Source organism: Pan paniscus, chromosome 14 (genome assembly GCF_029289425.2).
Source record: "Pan paniscus chromosome 14, NHGRI_mPanPan1-v2.0_pri, whole genome shotgun sequence".
NCBI classification, from domain to species: Eukaryota; Metazoa; Chordata; class Mammalia; order Primates; family Hominidae; genus Pan; species Pan paniscus.
In genome coordinates, this window is record NC_073263.2 from 42799558 (window position 1) to 42812728 (window position 13171).

At 40.5% G+C, this 13171-nt stretch overlaps 1 protein-coding gene across 1 annotated transcript in view; it reads right to left on the minus strand.

Moving 5' to 3' along the window:
- Nucleotides 1–13171, minus strand: part of ENOX1 (ecto-NOX disulfide-thiol exchanger 1) — a 409234-nt gene that overhangs the window by 106856 nt on the left and 289207 nt on the right. The window contains exons 12-13 of the mRNA XM_063595931.1: nucleotides 5498–5604; nucleotides 1458–1575 (exon numbers count right to left, since the gene is read on the minus strand). Of these exons, the coding sequence (XP_063452001.1) occupies nucleotides 1458–1575; nucleotides 5498–5604 (225 nt within the window). The remainder of the gene's footprint in view (nucleotides 1–1457; nucleotides 1576–5497; nucleotides 5605–13171) is intronic.

A 13171-nucleotide genomic window follows, 5' to 3' on the forward strand; every position in this document is an offset into this window, starting at 1 on the left:
AAGGTGGTCTCCTCAAATGAACAAACCCAAGAGTAAAGCAGTCCTGAGGAATCTGATCTGGGCTTAGCAGGAGACATACATCATTGACACATAAGTGCTGGGTTCATTTTTCAGACAAGGGATATATGGCTTCAGAAAATAGTGGCATGGTGCCTATTTGTATGTTAAGCACCTGAAAGATTAAAATGAATGAATTTGAGGGTGAAAGGGAAAGTTTCTAAGGCAGTGGTTCTCAAACTTTGGCATGCATCAGAATTTCCTATAGGGCTTAAATCACAGATTGCTGGACTTCACTTCCCCACACCCCTGTAGCCACTAGACGTTTTTGATTCAGCAGGTCTTGGGTGGGGCCTGCTAACTTACATTTCTAATAAGTTCCTAGATGATGCTGGTGCTACTGGACTGAGAACCACACTTTTGAGAACCACTGCTTTAAAGAAATTAAAGCCCTTTCTCTATATGCCTGTAGGCAGGAGCTTTTTCTTATGATCATCACTCGCACCCCTGACATTCTCTTCTACAGCCCTGGAGAAACAGAGCATCCTGACCACTTTGCAGTCTTGGTGACCTGATCCTTTTAGAATCTTGATTTTGGCTTCTTAATAAATTAGCAAAGATCCTCGATTCCTGGTCACCTGCAATCTTTCTGTTAAAAAGTCTCTAACAGGTGTATGTTTTATTCACTTGTACACATGAGGAGATAGATCAAATCTATACCATCTCTGTAATTTTCTTGTCTGGGAATGATGGCAATTATGGTTCTTCCTAGGTCCTTCGGATAATACCCTTCCAATCAGACAAGCAGTCTCCCTTGGTGTCTCATGTTTTGAATGAGCTTTTCCCTTGCCTATTTTACAATACCAATGGATTTATATATAATTCAATGAGAGCATTTTAAATCAGCAGCTCCCATTAGACAGAGCACACAAAGCAAGGTTCTCTCTAAGTTTCTCTTCTTTTTACAACCTAAGGAGTGACACCCCTAGCTTGGTACCAAATGGGGCCAGCCTTTTAATTACAGATTAGGTGAAAGAACATTTATGGGAAAAGAAGTCTAATTCTCCAGCATCTTGGCTCAGAAGCTAGAAAGCTTCTTCAGGGATTAAACAATTCCCATGTAAGAAGTACACTGACTAAAACCAAATTTTATCCATATTTTTAGCATCAGCTGTGGCTGCTGTACTCTGGAAAAGGATTTTCATGGAAACAGGCAAATATCCCTGAAAAAAGCTTAATGGCCCCAGATCTACGTACGGAGAAACAACTGGAGCAATTTAAATCACTCTGTTCCCAAGAAGGAGTTTAAAGTTCTATTAATAAAAAGCAGAGTCACTCAAAGATGAAAGTTTAGTATAATTCAAATAAAAGTGAGTTATAGGGCCATTTACTTATTCCCCAGCTGAGATTTGGAAGATCATTATGATACCTCATGGGTCTGTGGCAGTTATCGGCATTACCTGATTCATCGACTCTCATTTTCTTTGTAGGGCTGTCACAGTTCTCATCATCAGACATTTCCATTTCTTCTTCGCGGCGGATGCCCATGAGCTGCTCACTTTGAGCATTCCGGAGCTCCTGCAAGTAGAGGATACACAAATGTCAGAGTCACAGACACATATGGCTTTCCCCAATGGTCTTTGGGTATATATGACTGGCATATTAACATTCAGAATCCAAAGCTTTTATCTCCCAAATATAGCCTCACCTAACCTAAAGGAGGTTCTGAGGGGTGTGGGGTACAGGGGAGACTGAGGTCAGGCTTAGATTAATCCCTGCTCACCCATGACTAGGGCTCTTTAGCAAATAATTTAATCTCTCTTGAGTCTCAATTTCCTCATTTGTACAAAGGGGATAATAACATCCACCTAATAGGGCTGCAAGGATTACATAGAAATACCTGTTACATGGCTGGCACATGTACAGTAAGGACTTAGAAATTATGGTTAAGAACATGAACAATGGAATTTTAAAATGGACTGTTCTACCACTGACCCACATGGTGTGACATTAGGAAGGATTCTTCATCTCTATTAACCTAAATTGCTCACTGGAATATTATGATTAAAAATAGTTTTGAGGATGAAATGAGTTAATGAATGTGCAATACTTAGCATCATGCCAGACACTTGGTTTGCTCAGTTGATAATGCTGGACATTATTATTTCTCATGCAAACATAGTGCCCCTGCATGTGTGTATGTGCCCATGTGTGATCACACACACACACAGGCACACACACACACCATTCAGATATCCAAAATTCAAAATTAGTAAGATGTTAGGGAACAAAACACAAACAGATGCCCTTTCTTTTGTATTGCACACGGTCATGTTGGGGTTACTGTTTTTGTTGCAATGGTTGCTTTAGCATCACATAAGTTAGAGCCACAGATCTTAAGATCACATCTTACTTTCTCCATTTATTAGGGGAGTGACTACAATCAAGTTATTTATTTGAGACTTTGTCTAGTCACTCACAAGTGAGGAATAATAATACAAGGCTGTTTACATGTAGTAGCATATGTCAAAACTCATTGTAAAGATTAAAGAATTACACAGGGAATTTCTTACTACTGTGCCTAAAATCCGAACATTGTAATACTTATGCTAAGTATTTATATTATTATTTTGTATCAAGCTGTATATTACATATTTGTGAATTCTTCCTTATTCATTCTGTTCTCTTACATGTACTATCTTCAGAAATACTTAAAACAGGGGAAAGCCTCCATTATTCTTTTTCCCTCTGTAAAGTCTCTAAATAAAAATCAAATAGTTAAAATAATTTCATGTTATGATCAATAAACATATGAGTAATAATAAAACTCAATTACTACAACTAATTTATTAGGGGCATGACTTGTGCCCATTTGATGGACATGCATATATCACTCCGTGTTATGGGTTTTCTCAATTCTTTTCTCTCCTTAGCTCACAGATTTTAACTACAGCATGATGGAGAGGAAAGTATTTATTGCTAACAGCATTTGAATGGTCAACTCTGTACCCTGGGAATCACCCTTGCAGAGGACAGGGAAGGGAGAAAGCAGAGAGACAAGGTCCGAGGTGGGGTGCAGGGGCACCAATCACAGGCAGCCCTGAGAGGCCAGAGGGAAGGCAGACAAGGCTCCTAATTTGATTATGCCACCCAGAAGAAAGAGGTGCCAATTCCATCTTAAATAACACCATCAGGCATTGGAGGTGGGTGTCACATGTGATTAGTGGGGAAATTTTTAGGATGTGGACAGCTAATTTTTCTACTGACAAAGAGCCCAATTCCCAAAGAGGTGGCTTAACACTTGAAACAAGGAAAAGTCAGGTGGAAAGAATAAATGAGGCTGAAAGGGACTGTTGTTTAGTCCCTGCGATTAATGACAAACTGTCATATGGTAGTTGTTCTTGTGGGAAAGGGTGGTGGAAAAGAAAAAAAATTGAGGAAAAAGAGCTGAGGGTGTTTCCACAGGGTGCCTGTGGTTCAGCATTAAATCACTAGTACACTCTAATAAATCTGTAGAGGTGTTGCAGATAATTAACAGATGCTGTACATGGGAATGTGGGAAAAAATCAAGCCAATTATCAAGCTTATACGCAACTGAGAAATCATCCACAATGTTAAATTACCAACTGGTATTTAATCAATTAAGCGACATGCAAGAGAAAATCACAGCTAATTTAGAATTCTGTGGCCTAATGTATATCAAAAGAGGTGGGGAAAGTAGCAGGAAAGCACAAAGACCCTTCGCAGGAGCACCTTTGACAGCTGCACTCCATCTGTCCTTCTGGAGCATTATTTCTGTCTCCTAGTACCAAACAAAGCAAGCAGGCTTCCTTAGACCTGCATGGAAGCCTTCACACGTCCTGCTCCCCACCACACCCACGCAGAGGAGGCAGGGTTAAGCGAAGGTGAGAAGTTGAGGCAGACATGGCAGGAAGTGTGATTCAGATCAATATGTGACATTTGCTGACACTCACATTCTAATGATGGCCTTTTTATGCTCAGGTTTATTCGGTAGCAGGCCACCAGCCTTTCTCTCAACATTCCTTTTAATCATGTTTGGTTTTTATGTGAAGAAATAAATAATTCACAGACTGATCATTCCCAAATCTGAATCATAGTTTATGGACTCCAATTTGTGTTTTCATAACCCTCAGTTTGTCTACTGCATCACAAACAGAGGACTCTTTTTTTTTTTTAACCTTGAAAATCAACCTTGACCTCGGTCTTAAGTCAGAGTCAGGGAGAACATCAGGTAAGCACCCTTCATTTTTCTGGCCCCTGAAAAATTAAAGAGAAATCCCTCCTCTTCCTTACTCATAATCCTGAACAGAAAAACAGAACTGTATCAGTCACCAACCACCGTAGGCATTAGTGAACAAACTAAAAAATGTCCTTCTTAACAATAAATTGCACTAGCATTTTAAGTGTCACATTATTGTGAAGTCGTTCAGTATTCACCATAATAACAGTGATAATAAAGAATTCATTTGGTATTCATGTGGATATTACATCTAGTGCTATTGGTATTCAACTGTAATTTAGCATTAGTTAATGGGCACTTAAAATGCTACCCAAATGATTGATATCATAGTACTTTGTGATTCCTCAAACTCTATTTAAAATACTTATTTTACAAGTGTGAGCCAAAATCATTAAATAAATAAACCTTACCTTCCATAAGTTTGGGATTTTGAAAGAGGGGAATGTCATTTAGAGAACTTTAATATTAACATGCTAGAGATGGAGAGGCATCCAAATGAAAAACATTCTTTCATTAAAAAAAAGAAGCAAAGACAGTATACTTACTTTTAAATTACAGGTTCAAAGCGTACACTACTCTGTGGAGTTAAAAATAACAGCTGGACGACCAGTGACTAATGACACATTTTGGTCCTTCTAAGTGGCAAGGAGGTCAAATTCTAGACTGTTCTCTTGGGGGTAGATACTCACTTCACACATGCATGGTTGCTGATGGGTGGACCCAGTTGGCCTAGATATTCACTCCCCTTACAACATTGGATCTGGAGAGAAGTGTAATAGGACTTAATGGCTAGCATAGGGACTAAGATGTTGCTTATGATGAGACAATATGGACAGAAAGGTGTACTTGTCCAAAGAGCAAACTGTCATCATCACGTAGAACACTAAAAAAAAAAAAACCCTCTGTATTTAAAAGCCAGTTTTCTATTGTAAGTTCCATTTTTCTTCAAAATAATTTGCTAGGGAAAGTGTCTTGGTTTATTTCTGAAATCTTTACTATGAATGGGAAAAAGTATTTTCTCCCATTGCAGGGGAGAAAAACACTGTGTTCCCTAAGTGTTAAGTCAGCTGCTTTTCTGGACAAGGAACAAATCTCAGCTGCATTTGGAGCTGACAGTGAGATCAGACAATGGCAGGCGGACTGCCCACTGTAACAGAAACCATCATGGCTGCAGCCATGCTATTCTCTGCCAATCCAGCTGTGTGATGGTGGTTAAAAAGTAATAATAAAATCACCAACCTCAGAATGCTTTCGCCAAATGTCTATGTTCTTGCGCTGGGCTTTCGAGAAATGGTCCCAAGCTTTTTGTCTGGTAGAAGCGTTGAAAACGGCCACAATCTGCTCAACTTTGGTGAACAAGGAAGTCAAACAAGACAAGTAATTTATGTTGTGATCACTATAGGGAAGCAAAGCAAAGACACTAGGAGTCTATGGATGATGTCACAATAGAAACAACATCATCAATATCCATCCAATTTGTGCCTTTCGTACTTACATTTTAGCAAGGTTGGGGATGTCTCCCTTCAAGTCTGTCTCCATAACTTTAGGTTAAAACAAATTCTAAGTATGACTGGGAGAAGGGCAAGGGCATCTACTTCCAAGCATTCTTTAGCTGTTGTTTCAATATGTGATTTGGTCTATCTATATACCTAGATCTATAGATATATAGACACTGGTGTTGGCATCCAGATATACAGACAAAGTAATGCTAGGGTTGGGTGCAGAGAAGTGAAGCCAGGGAGAAGTGGCTGAACGAGGAAGAGCCAAACATATATCATTTTCTCTTTTGGTCTCTATCTCAAGGACTCAATCACAGTCCTCTCAAGACATTATCATGTCCAAGTTCCAAATTGGGACAATGAATAGCCGTGCCATATCTCCCCTCAATCTCAGGGGGTCATTTTTCCTCCTTGGCTCCTTTTTCCTCCCCCTGTTGCACTGACTGCAGCCAGCCCTCCAGCCCTCTGGCAGGGAACAGGAACCATAGCCTCTACCTCAAGACAGACCAAAGCTCACCCAACCAGCGGCACTGGCATGCAGGTCTTATTTCAACCACCATATGGCACCCTCCATAGCTCCTCATGATCACATTCCATTATCACTTTCACAAGGCTCCCCGCCCTCTGGCTCCCAAACCACTTGAAGTTCTAACTCTATCATCTTGACTTAATTTAGTACTTCTGCTGCTTTCAGGCCTGGTGCTACTGGACTGGTAAATGTTGAGGGGTTATGAACAAAACTACATAGACAAAGGCATGGGCTCTTAGTAGCAGGTATTATGGGTGGAGCCAACTAACTGTAGACTTAATCTTGCTTAAACAGTTATTGATCCAGTAAGCATGAGATTAAGGAAATTAAAGCACTAAATTAATCATATGATTAAACCTGAACTTCTAAATTTTTAGTTAAGAAGGCTCAGTTAAAATTAGCTTCTCAAGGATTCTAACACCCCATCAACATAAATCTTTCATAAGTGATTCCCAAGGCTCTATTATAAAAAAGGACATCAAAGCTCTTCCAAATCTTCGGTGTCCAAAGAATGTCAAAGAGCAATAGAGTAATCCCCACAGAAGAACAACACTTGGTGCCATAATTTTTAAATTAGCACACAAAATAAATGTATGATGGAGCAGAAGGAAAAAAGCAGATTCCATTCACTTACAATATCGTGAATACTTTTCTATGCTGATGAACAACTACTTCTCAATCTATGGCTGATTTTCACAGAGGGCTTTTATCTTTTTGCTATTAATATTTTTACTATTTTCCACTTCAGGAGAATCCCAACCCCAAATCTCCTTATTTAGCAAAACCTGTCATCATGTCACATGATGAATTTATTTGACTCAATTTTAACAGGAGGATTTGCCTTCAGTTTGACTCATACTCTCCTTGGGCACATGTGCCTTCCCTCCTCGACCTCAACTGGAAGAACTAAACTCCAGACTAAACATCTGGGGCTGCTCTAAGTGCTGGCCATCAGCTGACCACTGATCCTTAGTGCTCTGGTTGGCTGTCCTGCAGCACAGCCGGCAGAGGAGAGAACCTGTTCCACTGGATCACCGGGGCTTTCTGCATGTTTTGTCTGTACACAGGCTGGGATCATTGGGAATTTCAGCTGCCTTCTGTAGGGGCAACACAGAACAGTCAGCCCCAAATCTAGGCTGGCAGGGATGGTGATCAAGAGGTTATTAAAGAGTAATGGGCTTCGTTGCTTATAATAACATAGCTCTTTGGCATCATTTAGAAGAGGAAGAACTATGATGTCGTGACACCAGTCCTAAGGGGAAAGGACAATATGGGTTGAGACTGAGTGTTTGGTTGGTAATAGTGAAAATTCTGACATCAATCAGAGAAGGCTGTTAATAAAAATGAAACACTAAAGAAAAGTATATCTGTTCATAAAAACGTGTAAGGGGCCAGAGAGAATGAAGGTAAGGAAGACTAGTAATGCACCTGGAGGAGTACAGAAAAGAAAGAACTAAGAAGAAGGACCCAATGGCCCAATAGTGCACAGGTTTAGGGGTAAAAGGAGATCCCCTAATATCTACTCAAGCCATGTGCTATTAGATATTTCCTGTTTGTGGCTAAGTGCCTCGGTTACTTAGAACACGTTATTACCATATCCCAAGGCATAAGTTCAGTTCATTCATTCATTCAACAAACATCTGGATTCCTGTTAGCTACCAGGAACTTGACTAATTGCTAGAAATATATGATCAAGGCCCAGTCTTGTCTCTGATGCAATCATAGTCTTGGAAGAGAAAGAAAGACGAGCAGATAATTATCCTGTGCAAGAGAGGTGCAGATGACAGCTTTGAAGACACAGAGAAGAGAAGAGAGTAGCTAAGTAGATAGGTGGCATTAGAAAACATTCCACAAATAGGGCAACATTTCTGCCAAGTCTTAAATAGTGAAGCAATGCTTGCTTGGCAGAGAAGGCAGGAGTGGCCTGTTCAAAGGCTGGTATAGAGTTGTGGGAGGATGAGTGAAAGTAGCTGTGGGGCTGGGGCTGGGGCTAGTGTTAGGTATGAATCAAGAGAGACCATGTATGCTAACTCTGATTGGGAACTTTATATTGTAGGATTGGCTTGGGAGAAATTACAAAGGAATGAATTAAGGCAGAGGCTCTGGCATGGAGTGTGGCGCAGGCAGTCATTTGACAGGGAGACTTGATAGGAGGAGGCAGCTGACTTGCTACATGGGAGGAGGAAGAGGGGTGGGAGGCACCACGATGACTGGAGCTGGGAAGTACATCCCAAACTATGAGAACAAGCACCGGTGGAGGGCTGAGAAAGGAGATAAGGAATTTACTTTTGGACATATTGAGTTTGACATGCCTGAAGACCATCCAAATGGAGCTGAAATATGGATTAGGGGTTCAGAAAGAAGTCAGAATTCAAAGAGATACGGCCAACATTTTCTGGGCCATTCTCCATTTCTTGTGTTCTTTTTCAATAGGGTAATTAATGAGATGTAAAACTCAGTGGGATTTAATTTTATACTTATGAACTTACATACTTTTTTTCCCTATACCAATCAAAAAGCAAAACAAAAACAAAACAAAACAAAATCCCACAAAACCCCAATAACTGTGTAACTCAGGTTTGGAAACCACTCTCACAGTATTCACACGGCCCAGTTTTACTTCTCTCATTGCTGCACACACTGTCCCTGAACCAGCCACTTGTCTTGCAAATGAAAGTTCCTGGGCATACACAAAAAAGGACTCTGGAGGAGTGCTTTCATCAGCATTAATTCATCATCATTAGGGAGAAAGCACCTCTAAGAGTATGCCCTAATGAATGTCATTCAAAGACAGCATATTTTTAAGCTCATAAATCAGGATGACTACTGGTATTGATGTAAATACACTATTCATTGCTTATAGCAGGAAACACCAGAGAGGAAGTCCATGAATTAGATGACCACTGACTACCTCTCTGGTATAATTCATACTACTTACTCTATCTATACACAATAAAACCTGTTAAGAAGTTACTATCTGAACAGGCTCTTCAAAACTTTGCTTCTCAGAGAAAGATATAACCAGCAAACAAGATGGCATTGGCATTTGTTCAAAACAAGTAGCTTATAGAAGTTGTGCTGCAGGCAGAACAAATTGAGACCTACTCCCTACCCAATGCCTTCACCACCTCAGTGGTCCACAGAGTGGCGGCCAGAGGCCCTACACAATCCTGTATCAGATAAAAAGCATAGATTCTGTTTGATTGCCACTTACTTATTCAAGAAAGTATACTCAAAAGTTTTGCAGGTAAAGGGAATTTTTTTTTCTTTGAGGGATAACATTTTCCCAAATCTTCTATTAGCAACTGAAAGAGCTCTCCATCAGAAAATTTAAATTTACCCCTCACACTTTGCAAATCTTTCCCCCCCAATTCTGTGTTTTAACTGTTTGCCTAAATTAGGTTATTTGAGGATCATAAGAAAATTAAAAATGATAAATTCTTCAGAAGTATGCCTGAATGCCAGTTTTAGATATCACAGTAGAGCCCCTAGTATACCCAGCAGCTGTAAATGACCCTAAGGGCAGGATAAACAGAGCCTTGATGAAGTTGCTAATCACTCCACAGAGCTGCAAACCCTCACTACTGGTTATTCATTAGCTTATACATATGTATGTGTGGAGATACATACATGCACCTAGCATACACACATTACACACATATATGTATATATTCTTCCAATTTTAAACAAACCCATAAGACTAATTTAACAACTTTTTTTGCACTTTTCCCCACCCCAAAATATTTGGACATTTGCTGAGTTTAGAGCACACTTCTTACTGATAGAGAACTTTACAGACTATCATGAGAAGCACTGATCTTCAGCCTTCTCTGGGAGGGAAAGCTCAGAACAGGATATCCATTTATCCAGGAACAGACCACACTGAAGCAAGCTCCCTGGGAAAAAGCAGCCACTGGGTGCAAAAGCTCAGATTTCTGGACTGCACAAGACTCCTGAATTTTGAGCTCTGGGCAGGAATGCATGGGAGATGAAAGAGAAAGGTTAGAGTCCTCCAGAGAACACGAACACAGCCCTTTTCCCTTCATGTCTTGCAGACTGCCTTCTTTCTCACAGGCCCTGCACCTCTTGTATTCCTTGTTCCAGCTAAATAGCGGTGAAAGAGCCTTAATCCAGTTAGTGTCCCAAATATCTGGATAAACTGATTAAGTCCTTAAAGGCAGTAGGCTTGGCTAAATAAAGCACCTCAAACAAATCTTCCAAGCTTAGTTTTTGTTTTTTAATGCTATCTGGGCTCATGTTAGAGCCTCAACTCTGCAGGGTACACAGGACATTTTTCTTTCTCTAAGGGATAACATTTTCCCAAATCCTCTATGAATAGCCCATGAGAGATTTTCAAAGGGATATGACACAAATGAAATAGTTGACCTCTCCCACCCCAGCTTGTTTTTGTTGTTTTAAAATACTAATAGCTAGGGGAGAAGGGACAGAAGAAAAGTGTAAGGCTTTAGATGTAGTGCTGGAATTGGTGAGCCTTGGCTTTAGACTGAAGAATTATAATGGAGGGAACGCAGTAAGTGATTCCAGCTCTCAGGATACCCAGAGGAGAAAGACAAGGTCCAAGGGAGAAGTGGTATGTGTCGGACAGCACATAAGAGGAAGCCGCTGCTATAAAAGAGATTCCCAGACAGACTCCTGCACATTCACTCGGGTTCTGGGTCCTGAGCATGAAGGAGCTGGCAGTCAGCCTGGCAGAAAGCCCAGGAAACAGAGAATGAATACGGTCAAACCCATACTTTAAGGAAGGATGGACTGGAATTTCAAATAGAGGAAGAAAAGGGCATTCTGGGGTTTTGTCTTGAGATATGTAAAAAAAAGCCTCACATGACATTGTGAGTCCATTACAGCCCACTTAAAACTGAGGCCAAGACACCAACAGCAGACATCATATTTCTGAACTTCCTGGCTAGATGAGGCCAGATATTTGTTTCTTTTAGGGCAGCATCCCCAACGTTTTTGGCACCAGGAAATAGTTTTGTGGAAGACAGTTTTTCCATGGACAGGGGGTTGGGGATGGTTTGGGGATGAAACTGTTCCATCTCAGATCATCATTAGTTAGATTCTCATAGGGAGCATGCAACCTAGATCCCTTGCATGCACAGTTCACAATAGGGTTCACGCTCCTGTAAGAATCTAATGCCGCTGCTGATCTAACAGGAGGCAGAACTCAGGCGGCAATGCTCACTCACCTGGTGCTCACTTCCTGCTGTGCGGCCCAGTTCCTAACAGGCCACGGACAGTACTGGCCCAGGGGCTGGGGACCTCTGTTTTAGGGAATGGAATTTGAATAGAATAAAGAGAAGCCTACTGATCACAGTACATAAAAAAACAGGATGTTTTAAGCAAATTTCAAGCAAGCAAGAAATGATCAAATTGTTCAAATAAAACAGAAAGATATTAGGTATATAGTGACTTTTAAAGATTTGCATCACTCCAAGTATACTCCAGGGAATTGTAGAGCCCTTTATTAATGCATATATTTCAAAATTTTGGAAAGTAAAGCAATACATGAGATTATAAATCTAATAGTTCCTCAAAATATATAGCATTTATTAAGCTTTTTAAATCCAATAAATCTCCTGCCTAGATTACCCCTACTGACTAAATGAAAGTAATGTATGTACAGAAGAAAAAAGGGACGATATAAAAAAAAGTCTACCTTCCCATCTTGACAACTCTACCAATTTCTCTTTTTAAAGATAACCAGTAACCACTATTAACAGATCCTAGCACATCCATCCAGAAAACAAGGTTATGCATATAGTACAAACAGTGTGTATTTTTCTATGAGAAACCTTTTTTTACTTACACAAAGGTGCTAATATTATATACACTATTCTGTACCTTGCTTTTTTCACTTAATATATCTTGGAAATCTATTCATATGTATGTTATCAATAAGGCTGCTATAAACATCTTCCAACATATCTTCTGAAATCCTTACATAAATACCTTTATAAAAAATTCTTAGCAGTAGAAAGGCTAGATAAAAGAGCACCTGAATTTTTAATTTTGAAAGGTACTGGCAAGTTGCACTCTATGTCCCTGAAGTGTTTTTCAGTTTGTTTCTCTTACACTTTGCCAACAGTGCATAATCAAATTTAGCTTTTGCCATTCCTGATAGATGACAGAAGGCATGAATTACATGGTAACCAATTGTCTGCACCAGTGATATGTATGTTTGCAGTTTCCATTACAAATAACAGAAACAAGTCCAGACTCATTGAGCCTGCCCTGTATTCAGTTGTTGGCTCGATGCTAAGAGTCATCACATAGCAGCAGGAGGAGAGACCTGGTTTCTGGGGATCTTTTCTTCTTTGTGACCCTCGAAATGGCAACCCTGATCTCCTCTGGGTCTCTACTAACTCCCTTAGTGGTTATGAAAATCATATAATGGTAATAGGAGATTTCTTTCTTTTTGAGACGGAGTCTCACTGTCACCCAGCCTGAAGTGCAGTGGCATGATCTCGGCTCACTGCAACCTCAGCCTCTCGGGTTCAAGTGATTCTCCAGCCTCAGCGTTCCGAGTAGCTGGTATTACAGGTGCGCACCACCACACCCAGCTAATTTTTGTATTTTTAGTAGAGACGGGGTTTCACCCCGTTGGCCAGGCTGGTCTCGAACTCCTGACCTCAAGTGATTCGCCCGCCTCGGCCTCCCAAAGTGCTGGGATTACAGGCATGAGCCACCGTGCCCAGCCCTGTGATAGGCAATTTCTAATTACTTAGCCCTTACTGGGCTAGGCACTATGCTTGATGATTTAAAACAGTAGTTATCAAAGTGTGGCCCCTGGACCAGCATCATCAGCATCACTTGAGAACTCACTAGAAAGGCAAACACTCAGACTCCAGACCTACCAAAGGAGAA